General features: G+C 51.2%; 1 protein-coding gene and 1 pseudogene across 1 annotated transcript in view; one reads left to right on the top strand and one right to left on the bottom strand.

The window, feature by feature from the left end:
* Nucleotides 1-18434, top strand: part of LOC136570728 (uncharacterized) — a 2607743-nt pseudogene that overhangs the window by 137426 nt on the left and 2451883 nt on the right.
* Nucleotides 10796-18434, bottom strand: part of LOC136570729 (uncharacterized) — a 2347277-nt gene continuing 2339638 nt past the window's right edge. Inside the window, 2 exon segments of the mRNA XM_066571173.1 lie at nt 10796-11257; nt 11340-11527. Of these exon segments, the coding sequence (XP_066427270.1) occupies nt 11031-11257; nt 11340-11527 (415 nt within the window). The 3' untranslated portion in view covers nt 10796-11030.

The following is an 18434-nucleotide window of genomic DNA, read 5'->3' as shown; positions in this document are numbered from 1 at the left end:
TCCTGAAACCACGGCTCCCTTGTGACAAACCTGGGCTTTATGAAACCAAGGAAACCGCTGGGATGCAATGGAATCTCAAGGGACCAAGGGTCAACTGTCAAGACATCAGCTTCTCAGGAAACCAAGGCAAACACTGTGACACAGAGAGGGGCCTCATGGGACCCAGGAGACCATGGTGACACCATGGTGGGATCTCATGGAACCAAGTGTGAATTGTTACAGGACCCAGGAGACCATGGTGACACCGTGGTGGGATCTCATGGAACCAAGTGTGAATTGTTACAGGACCCAGGAGACCATGGTGACACCGTGGTGGGATCTCATGGAACCAAGAGCCCAGAGTTTCACGGCTCAGCCTCATGGATTGCTGGAGACCATGGTGTCCCAGAGGGAACACATGGAACAAAGGCTCCTTAGTGACACAGCAGGGCCACATGGAATGCAAGAGATCATTCCTGATGGAATGGAAACTCAGGGATTCAAGGGTCCACTCTTTTGCTGCGTGGCCTCATGGAATGCTGGAGACCATTGTGGCACCATGGAAATGAATGGCACAAAGGCTCCACTGTGACCCAGCAGGGCCTCATGGAACCAAGGACACCGCTGTGATACAATGGAATCTCATGGAACCAAGGTCCAGTTGTGACAAAGCTGGGCCTCATGGAACCAAGGACACAGCTGTGATCAAAGGAATCTCTAGGATCCAAGGATCAATTGTCAACACATCAGGTCTCATGAAACCAAGCAGAACATTGTGACACAGTGGAATCTCATGGGAGCAAGGCTCTGCTTTGATCAAGTGGGGCCTCATGGGACACAGGTGCCACAGGGACATTGTCAGGCCTGGTAGGAACAAGACACCACTGTGTCAGACCAAGGCCTCATGGGACCTAGGAGAGCCCTGTGACACAATGGAACCTGATGGAACCAAGGGCCCATTGTGACACGGCAGGGTCTCATGGGACCCCTGTGCCACTGGGACATTGCCAGGGCTCGTGCAAGCAAGGTTCCATTGTGACAAAGGCAGGCCTTGTGGCACCCAGGAGACCATTGTGGGACAATGGAATCTCATGGAACCAAGGCCCCATTGTGACAAAGCGCGGCCTCATGGAAGCCCAGTGCCACTGGGACATCTCCAGCCTTGGAGGAAGCAAGTGTCCATTGTGACACAGCACAGCCTCAAATCACAGGAGAGCAGAGGGATGCCATGGAATCTTGGGGAACCAAGTGTCAATTCTAAACACAGCGAGGACTCATGGAACCCAGGAGACCATTGTGATGCTGCACTTTGTCACAATGGGGCCGTGCTTCTGTGAGGATCCATGGGCCCACCATGTTCTCCTGGGTTCCAGGAGGCCCCGCTGGGTCACAATGGCCCCTTGCTCCCACGAGCCACAGCACGGTCCCCATTGCCCCTGGGTTCTGTGAGGCCCTGCTGCGTTCACAACTGACACTTGCTTCCATGAGATTCCAGTGCGTCACAGTGTCATGTGGTTCCCATGAGGTTCTGCTGTGTCACAGTGGACACTGGGTTCCACAAGAGCTGGCAATGTCCCAGTGGCACCTGTGTACTGTGGGCCCCACTTTGCCACAGCAGAGCCTTGGCTCCATGAGATTCCAGGCTGTCCCAATGCTCTGCTGAGTTCCACGAGGCTGTGCTGTGTCACAATGGACACTGAGTTCCACCTGCCCTGGCAATATCCAAGTGGCCCCTGGCTTCCATGAGGCCCCATTGTGTTTGCAGGTGACACTTGGTTCCCCAGGATGTCATTGTCACGCCGCTCTCCTGGGAGCCCTGAGGCCTTGCTCTGTGTGAGAAATGACTGTTACTTTTAAAATTTTAAGGTTGATTCAACCTTGAAAAAAATGACAACAAAGGACTGAAACAGGAGAAATCACAGCACTGGGAGCCCTTCCCCACCCCGTGGCTATCAGCCACACGGCTCCTTCACAAATTGGCTGCTCCTCCTTTTAGACTTTTGGTGTTGCATCAGGTAATCCTAGCCCCACCCAAAGTCTGTCAGGTAACTCTTTGTGGCCGTCCATTGGTGGAGAATGCTTTCTTGCAACCTGACTGGAGAGCAGGTGTTGCCATGCCTGCCTTCCAGTGACAAACCTGCCCTCCCCAAATGCCCCAACCACCAAGGCCATTACAAGGGGAGGGGAAAGAGGACTATGGGGGACAGATGACAATAACATCACTACACATCTTAACACACACATAGTATCTATCTCCTCACTGTGAGACCCAACTATGACATTACTCATCCGTAACACTGTGCAATAATGGAGCCTTGTTCCTACCAGACCTGGCAATGTCCCAGTGGCACCTGTGTCCCATGAGGCCCCACTTGGTCAAAGCAGAGCCTTGGCTTAACAACTGACCCTTGTTTCCTTGAGATTCCATTTGTGAAAAACACGTTCACTCTCCTGTGAAAATGTACAAAGTTTAATAAAGGACAATGGGAGACCAGGACCATGGAGCAAAGGTTATTATGGCCGGGTGCATCTTGGCACTCAGCCAGGAGCACCCTGTTACCTTTGGGGATCCCCTGAAATACCTTTCCCCTTACATCAGCCTGGTGCATATTCATAGAGCCTCATGCATATCCATAAACTACTTTACATATTCCAGGAATGATTTTACATGGCCCCTCCTTGTGTCTGCCTTTTCAGAGCATGTGTGTTTCTTGGCTGTGGTTTTGGCTCCTTCTCTTTATCGCCTCCAGTTTTTGGGCCTTGGTGCACTGTGCCTTCAGACGGGGAGTGCTGATAGTTGGCAGATCTGTACAGGTGTCCTCATCCTGGGTGCATTGGATGTTATCCCACCCAAGCAGGCAGTTTAACACAAGCACACTTCTATCAGCTATTTCACTACCATGTCTAAGCTCAATTAACAACAGAAATAAAAACTATATCTTTAGAACAAAGTTATTTTAACACCACACATATAAAATCCATTTTAATATTTGCAAAAAGCCAATATTATGATATTTATCCATAACAGGGTGAAGGAGCCCAGGCCCAGGCTCTGGCCCTGGGGGACACGGGGACGCTGCCGGGGGGTCCCTGTCCCCCTGTGCCACCCCCAGGGCCCCGGCCCCCCGTCCCCGTGTCAGGCTCTGGGGTCGATCTCGTGGAGCATCCTCTGGGGGAGGCTGCGGGTCCGGGGGTGGGGGGACCCGGGGGGACAGGGGACCCCGCTGTGCACGAGCAGGGTTGGACTGCTCTGGGGGGAGCTGTGAGGGGGCCGCGGCAGAGTGATCTCCCCAGGGACCTCACACAGCCCCCGTGATGTCACACTGACCCTGTGATGTCACAGTGCCACCTGTGATGTCACAATGCTGCCTGTGATGTCACACAGCCCCCATGATGTCACACAGCCACCTGTGATGTAACACAGCCCTGGTGATGTCAAACAACCACTCTGTTATGTCACACAACCTCCATATGATGTCATTCAGCTGCTATGTGATGTCACACAGCACATTTGTGATGTCACAGTCACCCTGTGATGTCACAGCCTTCTCTGTGGCATCACACAGCTGCTCTGTGACTCTGGGTCACAACCCACATTGTGATGTCCCAGAGCCGCCTTCTGTGATGTCACAGCTAGCTCTGTGATGTCACAACCCCCTCAGTGCTGTCACACAGCCCACTCTGTGCTGTCACACAGCCCCTTGCTGCCATCCCAGCTGCTCTGTGGCTCTGGGACACAGCCCCAGAGGTGCTGCTGTGACACAGCCCCCGCGGGGACATCCCACAGCCCCAGCCAGTGCTGAGCCCCTGTGAGCTCTGTCTGTGCCCTGCTCGTGTCCCTGAGGGGCCCTGGCAGTGCCCCAGCCCTGCTGGGCTGTGCACAGGAGCTGCTCCTGGCCAGAGCTGTCTCTCTGCAGCTCTGCTGCCCTTGCCAGGAGCTGCCTCTGGGCCAGGAGCCCGGCCCAGCTCAGCAGCACAGACACAGCACAAGGACTTTAATCACCCTCTGGGCCTTTGCTGCTCTTTGCATCACACCCAGTCCCTCAGAGTGGGCTCAAAGACTTCTCAAGAGCTCAGAGGGAGATTGAAATACTGAAGTTTCCTGTACTTTAAAGAGATCCCTGTGAGGGACAGGACTGAGAAAGTGTCCCCGGGTTCCAGGGAGAGCAGAACACTGGAGGCACTGATGGCAGCTGGGGACAAACAAGGCAAAGGTGTCTCTGGTGCTGAGCAAACCTGGATTTGTTTCAGGAATGCAAAGGGCCAAGGCCTGAGCCCCAGGGCCTGGCCAGGCAGATCCTGTCCCTCCCTCCTTGCTCAGGGCTCTTCCCGGGATGGGCCCTGGCATGTGGGGATGGGCAATGCCAAGGGCAGGAGCGTGGGGCGGCCCCTGCCAGGCTGCTGAGCAGGGACAAGGAGGCAATGAGGCCCCAGGCCTGCAAGGGTCACTTGTCCCCTCCTGGCTCAGGCCCAGGGCCAGCAGCCATGGCCAAAGTGCTGCCCAGGTTGGCTCTGTCAGGGCTGTCTTGCAGCTGCTGCCCATCCCTGTGCCCTGTGCAGCCCAGGCTGTCCCACGGTGTCCCTGCCCTGGCCTCTGTCCCTGCAGGCTGTCGGCATCCCCCGGCTGCCCCACCTGGCTGGGCCCTTCCTTTGCTGACAGCTCTGCCTCCTGCCTGCCCCTGCCTGCCCACACAAAGCCTGGGGCTGCTCCAGGCTCCTGCTGGGGACATGCTGCACCACAGCCCTGCCCTGACAGGGAAATTCCTTTCTCCTGGTGCCACTCTGGGCCTCCCCAGCTGCCCTTGGCATTAATTCTTTCTCTCTCTGGCTGTTTTCCACTATGTCAAAGGGATCCACCATCCCTGAAATCGCTCTTTAAATACTCTCATGGCTCTGCTCCACTGTCCTCAGGCTCCACCCCACTGAGCACAGAGCTCCTTTGTCCCTATACAGTGCTCATGGGCCCAAGGCCTCCAAACCGCTCCTTGGGACATCTCTGGGCCCTCTCCAAAGTGTTTCCAAATGAAAACATTCAGCGCAGAGTCTAAAGAAATCACCAGAGGACAGGGCCAGCCTGACCTGTCTGTCCTGGCTACTTTTGTCTGGGAGCAATCCTTGGATATACAGAATTTGGGAGGCCAAATTCTAATTTTGGCCATGGTCCCTGGACAAGAAGGCTGGTTCTTTTCCATAGCAATGAAGGAACAGAGCCCCAGTGTTTCAGGGACAGATGTGAGGTGACCACCAGAGGCCAAGGCCAGCCAGAGCTGGCAGGTTTTGTTTTGTGAGATACCCTTGCATAGAGGAAATTATTTTAGGGAGAGTACCAGTTTTGGCAATGACCATCTGGAAAGTCAGACAGCTCTTTTCCATAGCAAGGAAAGCACAGAGCCCCAGTGCTCCAGGAGCTGATGAGAGGCAGCCCTTGACATCCCAAGATCAGCCATGGCTGTCAAGTGGCCCCTGGGAGGCCAAGCCAGCCAGAGCTGTTCCATGTTCCCTGGGTTCCATGGGGCCCCGCAGTGTCCCAATGGTCCCTTGCCTCCATGGGGCCCTGAGGTGTCATAATGCCCCCTTGGTGACACCAGGCCCTGAAGGTTGGAATGGTCTCCATGGTTCCATCAGGCCCCACAGAGCCACAATGGTCTCTGGGTCCATGGAGCCCCTCTGTGTCACCATGGCCCCTTGGTTCCCTGGGCTCCAGTGGTGCCACAATGATCCCCTTGGTTCCCTGGGCTCCAGTGGGGCCACGATGATCCCCTTGGTTCCCTGGGCTCCAGTGGTGCCACAATGATCCCCTTGGTTCCATGGGCTCCAGTGGTGCCACAATGATCCCCTTGGTTCCATGGGCTCCAGTGGTGCCACAATGATCCTCTTGGTTCCATGAGGTCCCCACAGTGTCCCAGGATCTCCATTGGAAGGAAAGAACCCAGCCCCACTGTTGCAGGCACAGCCACCAGAGGCCCAGGCCAGCCAGCCTTGATGGTACTGGCAGATTTTGCCTGGGAGCAACCCTTGGATATTGAGAATTTCAGAGGTGGAATCCCAATTTCAGACATGGACACTGGAGGAGAAGGATGGTTCTTTTCCATAGGAAAGAAAGCACAAAACACCGGTGGTGTCTCAGGGGCAGATGAAAGGCGGCCATCAGAGGCCAAGGCCAGCCAGACCTCTCTGTCCTGGCAGCTTTTGTCTGAAAGCAACCCTTGGATATTGGGAATTTGGGAGGTGGAGTTTCGGCCCTTTCTGCATGGATAAGAAGGACGGTTCTTTTCCATAGGAAGGAAAGCACCCAGCCCCAGTGTTTGGACAGCAGGGGAGAGGCACCCCCAGGAGGCCAAGGGCAGCCAGACCTGTCTGTCCTGGCAGCTTTCACCTGGGAGCAATCCTTGGATGTACGGAGTTTTGGAGGGGGAATCCCAGTTTTGGCCATGGTCAAGATGGGTGGTTTTGCCCATAGGAAAGTAAAGCACAAAGTCCAAGTGTTTAGGAAGAAAATGAGAGGTGGCCACTCTCAGGCCAAGCCAGCCAGCCCTGTCTCTCCTGGCATCTTTTGTCTCGGGGCTTTCCTTGGACATTGGGCATTTTGGAGGTGGAATCTCATTTTTGGCTGTGGGTGCCTGGACAGGAAGAAGAGTTCTTTTCATAAGGAAGGAAAGCACCCAGCCTCAGTGTTTCAGAGGCAGATGAGGGCCAGCCCTCAGGAAGCCAAGGCCAGCCAGACTTGTCAGTCCTGGCAGCTTTTGTCTGGGAGCTATCCTTGGATATAAGGAATTCCAGAGGCAGATGCCCAGTTTTGGCCATGAGTGCCTGGTTGAGATGGAGGGTTTTTTTCCACAAGAAATAAAAGTGATAGTGGAGCCCTGGAAAATGTTAAAAATCGTCTTTGAAAATATTGGGCTTTGTGTTTTCTCAGGTCACTGCACCTGCCTAAGCAGTATGATAAAAGATATAATTGTTAGATGTGGTGATTGTTTAGTAATTAAATATAATTATTATATAACCATAAGAAGAATCGTGAGAAACTATGTTGGAAATTTAAAGGGGGCTATGTTTAGCTGAAATCTGTGCATACAATAGAAGAATATAAGTTTAATAATTACATGAAAGTTATGTAATGATAGAGGATAAAACACGTTCACCTCGAATATATGGTCGGAATCAGATTTGGGTGGAAACTACCCCGATTCCCAGAGCTCTTGAATAAAAAGCACCGCATATAATCGCTGATGTGATTATGTGTTTCTGAACGCTAACATTTTGGCGACCCCGGATGGGACCCTGCGGGTGCTGCTGAGCGAGTTTCGCAACTCGACCGCGCTCCAGCCGGCACCGAGGGATTCTCGGGGAGCTCGATCGGCCGCGACCGCTTCTGCCGCCCATAATGTCCCCGGGAGAAAGGTAAGGTGCTTTTTACTTTGGTTTGGGTGCCTGCCAATGAGACGCAGCGAAAGCTACGCTTGGTTGGGCTAAAGGAATTCCTGCTGGTACAAGCCCAGGCGCCGTTCCATAAGACGGGTTCGGCAATTTGTGGTATATTTGGAATGGAGAAACTTAAAGGGATTTTGGGCGGCAACGCCTCTATCCCGCAAAGTTCTCCTTTGGGGTGCTTATTAGCACATTGGAAACAGGGTAATTTTGGGGAAGAATTACGTAAAGCTAAGTTGATTGATTATTGTAATACATGGTGGCCAGAATATGCCTTGGAGAATGGTGACAAATGGCCAAAATACGGTACTCTGCAATATAACACTATTTCGCAGTTAATGTCGTTTTGTAAACAAGAAGGAAAATGGGATGAGGTTCCGTATGTTGATTTGTTTTTCTATTTACGGGGAAAGCCAGAATGGCAGGATGAATGTGGATTAATGATGGTTAAAACATCTGCAAGCAATAAGTGTGGGGTTTGTGAGGAACGTTGTTTAGAACACTTGGCGTTGGAAGAAAGCCTGAGTAGGGAAAATTATACAGATATTGATTTACAGGCAGCTCCAATAGGAACAAGAGAACCTAACCCTATCCCACCTGTTCCATCTGTCCCTATCCCACTGCCTGCTCCTACCCCACCTAGTCCTGAACCTGTCTCGTCTAGTACACCCTTCCCTCTTTATTCTCCTCTCCCATCGTCACCTGATCTCTCTTCCTTGGAAGATGAGCAAAACCTAACTGTGGTTAGAAAGGAGAGAGAGATAATCAACGATGGGGTAGCCCACAGAACCAGGAGTCGGTCTAACCTTGCCCCAGTTATGGATAGAAAAGACATAGGCAGACAAAAATGGACTGTAATTGCCCCCTTGCGACAAAGTGTAGGAGTGGAAGGGCCAGTATTTATAAAAGTGCCTTTCTCTGCTGCAGATTTAGTTATTTGGAAACAATCAGCCAGAATTTATAGAGAAAATCCTGATAAAATGGCATGAGTATTAAAAATGGTTATAAAACCTAAAAATCCTGACTGGGATGACATACAATTATATATATATATATATATATAAAATAACATATTATATTAATATATCTAATATATATTTATATATAGTATATTAATATATCTAATATATTAATATTAGATACTTTGATGGATTCTACTGAGAAAGAGATGGTACTTAAGGCAGACAAAGAAAGGGTAAGAGAGAACACCAGAAGATGTCAAAGAGGAACGTCTTCAGTCAATGGAGTTTTTCTGAAACTCAGCTGTTCAGACTTGAACTTTCTTTGCATTGTTTTTGCATTTTCTTATATTGTAAGATTGTTTTAGTGATATGATAGAATTTTATGTTCTACAGGTGAAGAATTTCCTTGATCATTCCACATCAGCACTTGATTGAGGCTTTGATTGGCAACAGATAACCTGTCAAGTGTTTGTTCTTTCTTCTGCATGAGTCGAGCAGAAAGAATTACAAACACTTTTTTTAAAATTTAACTAAAATAAAAAAAAGGTGACATGTCGCTGACATCTATTTATGAAAAATCCTTTCCTTAGGATTTTTTCTCCTGAAAAGCTGAGAGGCCTCAGGAACAAAATGTAAACAATGCTTATCTGCTGCTGTGGAGTTTTGAAGAGCTGCAAGTGGCCAATCTGCCTGCAACAAGCACCATTCCACGGGCTCTTGTCACCTTTCCCGACACGGCTGCTGCAGCTCATGGAGGGTAAAGCCCTGGAGGCTCCTTATGGGCGGTTATGGACGATTGCAGGCAGCGCCTCCATGCCCTGGATCAGCGGTGCCCACTCCTGGGAACCCCCACGTGTTCCAGTTTCTGTGAAGCTGCCTGTGAAAAACATTCACTCTCCTGTGAAAATGTACAAAGTTTAATAAGGGACAATGGGAGACCAGGACCATGGAGCAAAGGTTATTACGGCCGGGTGCCTCTTGGCACTCAGCCAGGAGCACCCTGTTACCTTTGGGGATCCCCTGAAATACCTTTCCCCTTACATCAGCCTGCTGCATATTCATAGAGCCTCATGCATATCCATAAACTACTTTACATATTCCAGGAATGATTTTACATGGCCCCTCCCTGGGTCTGCCTTTTCAGAGCATGTGTGTTTCTTGGCTCTGGTTTTAGTCCATTCTCTTTATCACCTCCAGTTTTTGGGCCTTGGTGCACTCTGCCTTCAGACGGGGAGTGCTGATAGTTGGCAGATCTGTACAGGTGTCCTCATCCTGTGTGCATTGGATGTTATCCCACCCAAGCAGGCACTTTAGCACAAGCAGCCTTTTAACAAGCTTAATTAATGACAGAAATAAAAACTATAGAACAAAGTTACTTTCAGAAACAGTCCCAGCCCATATTTGATCCCAGTCCGTGTGGTCCCAGTCCATAGGATCACAGTCCATACAGTCCCAGTCCATACAGTCCCAGTCCATATTTGATCCCAGTCTGTGTGGTCCTGATCCATATGGTCCCAGTCCCTGGGATCCCAGTCCAAGTGATCCCAGTGTGTGTGGTCCCAGTCCATAGGATTCCAGTCCATTCAGTCCCAGTCCATATTTGATCCCACTCCAGGCTATTCCAGTCTGGAGGGTTCTGATCCACAGGATCCCCATCGATGTGATCCCAGTCCAGGTGATCCCAGCCCATATTTGATCCCAGTCCAGGTGATCCCAGTCTGTGTGGTCCTGATCCATATGGTCCCACTTTGTGGAGTCCCAACCCATAGGATCCCAGTCCATATTTGATCCCAGCCCATATTTGATCCCAGTCTGTGGGGTCCTGCACACACTCCCAGGGTCTGGAATTCCAGTTCCCAGCCAGGAAAAAATGTTCCTACCCTTGAACTTCCTTCCTATCATCTTAAAAAAATTAGAATGACATTATAAATAAATAAATAATAATTAGAATAAATAATTAGAATGAAAATGAAATATAGTAATTTCAACTCTTACTTACAATACTCCAACTATGATTCAAGCCAAAAAACAAGAACTATAACATTACCAATAAATATAAATAAATTATATACCAACCTTTGAAAGTTTTAACTCGATGGCTAATATACTTGAGATAAAAAATATCTAAAAAACTAACATACAATCTAACACACCTTAGTAAAAATTCATATTACAAATATACTAAACACAAAACCAAACACCACTATAATTTCTCAGACATTTTAACCAAACAATTAAACATTAATAATATCCTTAGGTACTCCTAAAAAATTAAAACTATTTTTAAAAATTTAATTGTGTGTGGGTGGTTTTATGTTGATATTGGTTTTTGGATTGTTTGCGTTAGATGATTTAAAAAAGGAATTGAATCAGCTGAGAAGGTGGCACTCTGCAAACAGAACTGACTGAAAATGGACGGGACAGAATCAGTAACTCAGAAAGTTTTATTTGCTATCAAATACATCCCACACACCCAGGCACACACAATCCCCATCCCACTGCTCCAAATTGAGATCCCACTTCTCCCAGTCTTCTCCCAACTCAATTTCACTCTGGCAGCTGTGGAACGGAGTGAGTTTGGCCTGAGACCGAGTTTTTGTGAGGAGGGAACAAGCAATCTGAGGTGGAATTGAGCCTTTTTGGATTAAAATTCAGGTATTTTCAGTGGGATTTGAATGGTTTTGAGGTGACAGATCGATCACTCCTGACCCATTGGTGTTGGGTCAAGTGAGAGCTGCTGGAGAAGCTCTTCCCACACTGGGGACACTCGTAGGGCCTCTCCCCAGTGTGGATCTTTTGGTGGCAGATCAGGTGGGAATGGTGGCAGAAGCTCTTCCCACACTCCCCACACTCATGGGGCCGTTCCCCATCATGGATCCTCTGGTGCCCATCAGGTCACAGCTCCGCCTGAAGCTCTTCCCACACTCAGAACACTCATAGGGCTTCTGACCATGTGGATCCTTTGGTGGCTGATCAGGCTGGAGCTCCAGCTGAAGCTCTTCCCACACTCCCCACACTCGCAGGGCCGTTCCCCAGTGTGGGTCCTCTGGTGCCTGATCAGATCAGAGTTCCACCTGAAGCTCTTCCCACACTCCATGCACGTGTGGGGCTTCTCCCCATCATGGAGCTGCTCATGGAGCACCAGCTCCGAGCTCTGGCTCCATCTCCGGCCGCCTTCCCGGCCCAGGCTGGCTCTTTCCCCCTCACATCCCCGCCATCTGCGTTTGCAGCCCCTCCTCGTGCGGCATCTCCAGGGCTTTTCCTCCCCGTTGGCTTCCTGCACCGTGGAGCCGCTCAAAACGGCCTCTGCCACCAGGCTCTGCCACGGGCATTTGTCCTCCCTGCTCTCCATGCTCAGCTCCTGCTCTGGGCGAGGAAGGACAAGGACAGCATGGGATTTGCCTCCGTGCCACAGGCAAGGGCAACGAGATCCCCCCAGGGCTGTGCTGCAGCCGGGGGCCGTGCTGGGCTGGGAGATGGACCAGCACAGAGGGGAAAGGGGCACTGACTTCCTCCTTACCCGCCTCAGTGTCCCGGAGCATCTTCCTCTTCCTCGCAGCCTCCCAGGGCTTGGAAACGGGAAATCCTGGTTTGGGGAAAACAAGGGATGAGCACGGTGAAACTGAAGACCTAAGAAGAATTAAAAAAAAAAAATAGCAAATAAAGAAGAAACAAGAAGCATAAGAAGGGTTTAGGCCAGAGAAGTGATCTTTCCAAAGCTGGGCAAGGAAAGCTTCTTGATTCTGCAGGATCTTAGACTTGTGGATGAGAAATGCATTTTTGTTTGGTTCAATTCTGACTTTGGCTTTCAGCATGTGATGATTTTTAACCAAAAATATGCCAGAAACTGAGCTGCACTTTTGCTATCCTACACAGGCTCCCCCCAAATCCTCTCTACAGCATCACTCTGAGCTCTCAGTAGTGCTGTTTTAGGCATAGAAACATTTGGTGTGTGCAGGTGCTGACAAAAACAGTGGGGAAGTCACAGGCTAGGCTCCAACAACTTGAAAGCTCTGTTTTACAGTGATCACAGTGACCTTCCATGGGAGAGAGAGAGGAGGTTTGAACCTCTTCAAAACATCCACTCCAACTGCAGCTTCCCAAAGAGGAAGATCTTCCCTGGGAGACTCGCACAGGGTGAAACACTCTCCCTGCAGCTGAGGGCAGAGGTTGTGTTTAAACAGGAGGGTGAGGAGCAGGCTCACTCCCTCTGTGGCTGGTCCTGGCTGAGAATCCCCCTTGCTGCTCTTTCTGTGGAGAGCAGCTCAGTTAATCCGTGCCAGCTTCTTCTCCTCCTGCCCACTGTTGTCTGGGGACTGCCAACCCCCCGTCCCTGCTTGACACGTTTGGAGTGAGGCTGGGTGTGGACGTGTTCATGGAATCACAGAATCCCCAAATGGTTCAGGCTGGAAAGGATCTTAAAGCTCATCCAGTCCCACCCCCTGCCACAGGACACCTTCCAGCATCCCAGATTGCTCCAAGCCCATCCAGCCTGGCATGGAACATTTCCAGGGATGGGGCAGCCACAACATCCACACCCACAAATATTAATGAATGTTGGACTTGAGACAGCACCTAAATCCATTCCTCCTTTATTAATCTGATCCTAAGATGCATTATGATCCAGGGGAATCAAGGAGTTCTCAATGCCTACCCTTGTATCTCTGTTCTTGGAGTCATGTTCCTGAGAATTTCAGTGTTTGCTTAAAAACTTTTCTCAGATAAGGTGTGAAGCCTGAGATCACTTTCAAGACTCAAAATTTTGCTCTCAAGAAAATTAGCTTTTAAAAAATGCCGTGGTTTGAGCCAGTGTCACAGTTTCAGGGAGTTTCAGGTGAGGAGTCCACAGCCCCATCAGTGCCAAGCCTTCCCTTCTAAGAACATCTTCCCCCCCTTTTCCTCCTTTCCCACCTTAAAGAAGAAGCTGAGGAAGCTGGAGCCAGTGCTGCTGTTGCCATCACTGCTTCTGGAATTTCCTTGGCAAGTGTGGCTTTTCTCCCATTTCTGTCCCTGCTGACTTCATCCTTTCAGCCCCTCTCCTACTTCTGGAGGTCTTGGTGGGCTCCATCCTCCAAAACCTCAACTGGCCTTTTAGGAAATCTAACATTTCTTCCTGTGAGTCCTCCGTTGAAAGCTTGTGGCCATTGCACCTTTCAGTGAGGCCAAAAACCTCAATTTATATCACTTCACCTTATTTCTGACTCCCACAATTAGTTAATCTTGCATTGATGACTGCCCATTCTGAATCATGGGTCTGGTGCTGGGACACTCAGTGCATTCAGACCAAGGGGTCTCCTGACTTTCCTTAGTCTTTGGGTTTGGACTCTGTCCTGGTGCCGTTTTCATCAGATTTGGACCAGAGGTGCTGGACACTGGAACAGACTCCCCAGGGAATGGCCACAGCCCCTGTGAATTCAAGGAATGTTTGGACAAGGCTCTCAGACCTGTGGTGGGATGTCCTGTGCAGGGCCATGAGTCAGACTCATGATCCCTGTGAGTCCCTTCCAGCTCAGGATATTCTTGGATTTGTTGGAGTCAGTCATGGATATGGACAAGACACCTCAGGGTGGATCCCTTTCTCTGCTCTCTGGTATTCTGCTCTTTCCTGGCAATCTCCAAGAAAATTGCTCTGCACTAATCTTTTTTTATCAATTGCAGCAGCTTGCTGGGTTTTCTTCTAAATCTTCCAGATGTCTTTGATCAGCCATGCAAAACACTTTTCATTTTCTCCTGAACATTGCTTTTCTCTTGAATAAAAAGTGCAGGCAGACTTGCTTAAGAGGTTTTCTTGAGGCAGTACCACTTTCCTTTCTGTCTTATGGACCGTGTTTTGCCTTTTAATTTCACCAACGTGACACCTTGGTTGGACAGGGCCAGGTGATTTCCTCATTTGGATCCAGTGGGGCTGGGATTTCCAGCCCTAAACTCCTTGGACTCTGGCACCAAAAATCGATCATAACATCACACAGCAGCTTCTCCCTTTTAAACTTTCTCTGAAATAACCAAAACAGCTCTTAAAATTCCTTTCGCTTACAGCTTACGCTGTGGCATGAGTGCCTCATATCTCGCGACCCCTCCTCGAGACCCCTCTTAGGACCCATCCGCACCCCCCAGGTCCCCCCACAGTGCCCCAGGACCCCTCCCCAGACCCCCCCAAACCCCCGGACCACTCCCCAAAGCCCCCCCTGACCCACCCGGACCCTCCCCCGCCCCCAACCCATCCTCTCTCAGGCCCCTCTCGCTCCTGTCCCGAGCCCGGGGGCTCCCGGCGGCGGCGGCGAAGGGGGCGCCGCTTCTGGCTCGCCTCTGATTGGCTGGGACGGCGGGGGGAGGCGGGCCTTGCTGAGGGGATCCGCGCCGTGATTGGTTAGTTCAGGGATGTGCAGCCCGCTGATTGGTTGGTTCGGGGCGGGGCGCGCCGCGCCGCTATTGCTGGGAGCCCGCACACGCGGTGGCGGCGCGAGATTCTGAGGGAGAGCGGAGCTGAGGTGAGGCTGGGGGCAAACTGGGGGGGTTTGGGGCGGGTCTGAGGGGAAATTGGGGATTTTTAGGGGCATCGACGGGAAACACGAGGGTGTGCGGTGGGTTTGGGGGGAATGAGGGGGTCTGAGGGGGCTTTGGTGGGTCTGAGGGGGCTTTAGGGAGCTTTGGGGGGAGCTTGAGAGCGTCTGGAGCGTTCTCAGGTGGGTTTAGGGGGAACTGAGAGGAATTGGGAGAGTCTGAGGGGATTTTGGGGGATTGCGAGAGGATCTGGGCTGTTCTGAGGTGGGTCTGGGGAATTTCGAGGAGTCTGAGGCGATTTCATGAGGTTTGGGGGGATTGAGGCGTCTGAGGGGGATTTGGGGCAGTTTGATGGATTTGGGGGCGTCTCAGGTGGGTCTGGGGTGAATTCTGGGGAGAACTGGGGGGGGTTGAGGGTCCTGGGGAGGTTTTTGGGGTCCTGGGGAGGGTTTGGGGGTCCAGAGAGGATCTGGGCCAACACTGGGGGAGCTCTGGGGAGTTTGGGGTTCCTGGAGGGGTCCTGGGGGAGATTTGGGGGTCCCGGGGGTCCCAGGCCCACCCTGAACCGGGGTCTGGGGGTTTCGGGGGGAGGGGGCACAGCAGGGGTTCCCCCCCCCCCCCCCGGTTTTTGGGGGGTCTCCCATGGTGCCCCCTCCCCAAAAAGCTCCCAGGGCCCCCTGAAGTGGCTCCTGTTCCACCGGGCGGTGCCCCCTGATCCAGGACGGCCCCACTGAGTCTGGGGGCGTTTGTGGGGATTTTGGGGTTCTGAGAGGGTTTTTGGGGATTTCGGGGTGGCTTTTTTGGGCTTTGGGGGATTTTGTTTGGAGTTTGGGGGGAAGTATTGGGGTTTTTGGGAAGAATTATTGGGTTTTGTGATGGTTATGTGATTTTGGGGGGTTTTGTTGATTTGGGGGATTTTGGATTTTTGGTGTTTTGTTGGGGTTGTGGGGGCTTTTGGGGGGAGATTTATTGAAAATTTAGTGAGTTTTTTAAAATTTTGGTGAGTTCCACTGGGATGTTTGGAGATTCCGTGGGGTTTTTGAGGGTTTTTTTGTAATTTTTGGGGATTTGTGGGGTTTTAGTGGAATTTTAGGGGGGCTTTGGGGCATTCCCTGGGTGTGGGGAAGGGCTGAGAGGCACCAAAATCTCCTTAAAAGCCCCGAAAGTCCCAATAAAACCCACAAAATCCTTTGAAATCTCTCAAAATCCCATTAGAACACTCTAGAATCCCAATAAAAGCCCATAAAATCCTTTGGAATGCCAAAAACCCCAAAAATCCTGATTAAACTCCACCAATCCCCCAAAGATGTCCCCAAAACCAGAAAAAGTCCCACAAAATCTCCCCCAAGATCCAAAGAAATCCTGGCAACACCCAAACCTCTCCAAATCCCACAATCCCACCAAAAATCCCAAAAACCCCAAATCCCCAATTAATCCCTCTGAATGCCACCACAATTCCAATAAAATGCCCCAAAATCTCCTAAAAATCCCAATAAAACCCCAGGAATTTCTGAGAATCCCAGAAAATCCCAACAAAATCCCAGTAAAATCCCCAAAATTCAAAAACAGCCACAAGAAATTTCAATAAACTCCCAAACACCCCCAGAAAAACTCCCCCTCAAAATGCCAAGAAAATCCCCCAAAATCCAAACACCCAAAATCCACAAAACCAGCCACTCCCAGTCAATCCCAGTGTGATTCCAGTCGCTCTCAATGAGATCCCAGTGTAACCCAGCATGGACTCAGCTGCTCTCACTGGGATCCCAGTGTGATCCCAGTTGCTCCCAGCATAATTCCAGATGTTCCCAGTTCCTCCCATGATGATCCCAGTTGCCCCAAGAATAGTCCCAGTCCCTCCCAGCAGGGTCCCAGTCGTGCCCAGTTGCCTCCAGGGTAGATTCAGTTTCCCCCAGCATCGTCCCAGTTGCTCCCAGCATGATCCCAGCTGTTCCCAGTGTGGTTCCAGTGCCCCCAGGATGGTTAGAGACACTCCCAGTATGTTTCAGTTACCTCAGAATGATCCCAGTCTTTCCCAGTTCCTCCCAGTTTCCTCTAGCATCATCCCAGTTTCCATCTGTTGCTCAAAGGGTGGCCCCAGTTGCTCCCAGGATGATCCCAGTTGCCCCAGTTGTAGTCTCAGTCCTCTCAGCATGGTTCCAGAACCTTTCAGCCAATCCCAGTTGCTCCCAGTGGGTCACATTTTCCTCCCAACATGGGCCCAGTAGCTCCCAGTAAGCTCCAGTCAGGTTCCATTCACGCCCAGTATAATCCCAGTATGAGTGTAGCCACTCCCAGTATGATCCCAGTCCCTTGCAGTCTAATCCCAGTTGCTCCCAGTCACTCCCAGTCTGATGCCAGTGCCCCCAGAGTGATCCCAGTTGCTCCCAGCATGGGCCCAGCTGTTCCCAGTGTGCTTCCATCACTCCCCTATGGTTACAGACACTCCCAGGATGGTCCCAGTTCGACCCAGTTGCCCCTGCTCTACTCCCAGTCACTCCCCAGATGATCCCAGTCCCTCCCAGCATGGTCCCACTCACTCCCAGTTGCCTCGAGTGTGGTCCCAGTTCTCCCCAGCATGGTCCCAGTTGTTCCCAGTGTGGTTCCAGTCCCCCCAGTATGGTTCCAGACACTCCCAGTATATCCCAGTTGCCCCCAGCATGTCTGCAGTCATTTCCAGGCACTGCCAGTGGCCCCAGTAAGGTGTCAGTTCTCCCAGTATGATCCCCCAGTCATGCCCAGTAAATCCCAGTTGCCCCCAGCATGCATCCAGTCTTTCCCAGTTCCTCCAGTTTGCTTGCAGCATCATCCCAGTTTCCCTCAGTTGCTCCCAGTAGCCCAAAGCTTGATCCCAGTCGCTCCCTTTCAACCCCAATATGATCCCAGTAAGCACCAGTTTGATCCCAGTCACATGCCAGCCCTCCCAGTGTGGTCCCAGTATAATCCCAGTTGCTTCCAATCTCTCCCAGTATGGTCCCAGCTGCCTCCAGCGTGGTTCCAGTTGCTTCCTAGATCAGCCCAGTCAGTCCCAGTATGATGCCATTTGCTGCCAGCGTGCTCCCAGTTGCTCCCAGTCAGGCCCAGTCTGGGGGATGATGTGCAGGGTGTGCTCCCAGTCCCTCTCAGATCCTCCCAGTATTAGTCCAGTCCCTCCCAGTATGATCCAGAGATGAGCCCAGTGTGCTCCCAGTCCCTGCCAGTCTGAACCAGTTGTGCTCCACATGGTTCCAGTTGCTCTCTTTCACCCTCACTTTTGTTCCAGTCACTCCCAGTATGTCCCAGTGTAGCCCAGTTCCCTCCAGCATCTTTCCAGTTCCTTCCAGTATGATCCCATTTGCTCCCAAGCACTCCCAGTCAGCCTCAGTGTAGTGGCACTCACTGCCAGAATGATCCCAGTCAGCTCCAGCATGATCCCAGTTCATCCCAGTATAAGCCCAGCAGTTTCCAATCACCCCCAGCAGGCTCCCAGTCACTCCCAGTTCCTCCCAGTTGCTCCTAGCATGATCCCAGTTGCTCACAGCTGCTCCATCCCAGATCATCCCAGTATATCCCACTTGCCCTTAACGT

This window comes from Molothrus aeneus, unplaced genomic scaffold (genome assembly GCF_037042795.1).
Source record: "Molothrus aeneus isolate 106 unplaced genomic scaffold, BPBGC_Maene_1.0 scaffold_36, whole genome shotgun sequence".
NCBI classification, from domain to species: Eukaryota; Metazoa; Chordata; class Aves; order Passeriformes; family Icteridae; genus Molothrus; species Molothrus aeneus.
The sequence above is the reverse complement of the archived record's forward strand: the minus strand, read 5'-3'. Positions and strand labels throughout refer to the sequence as shown.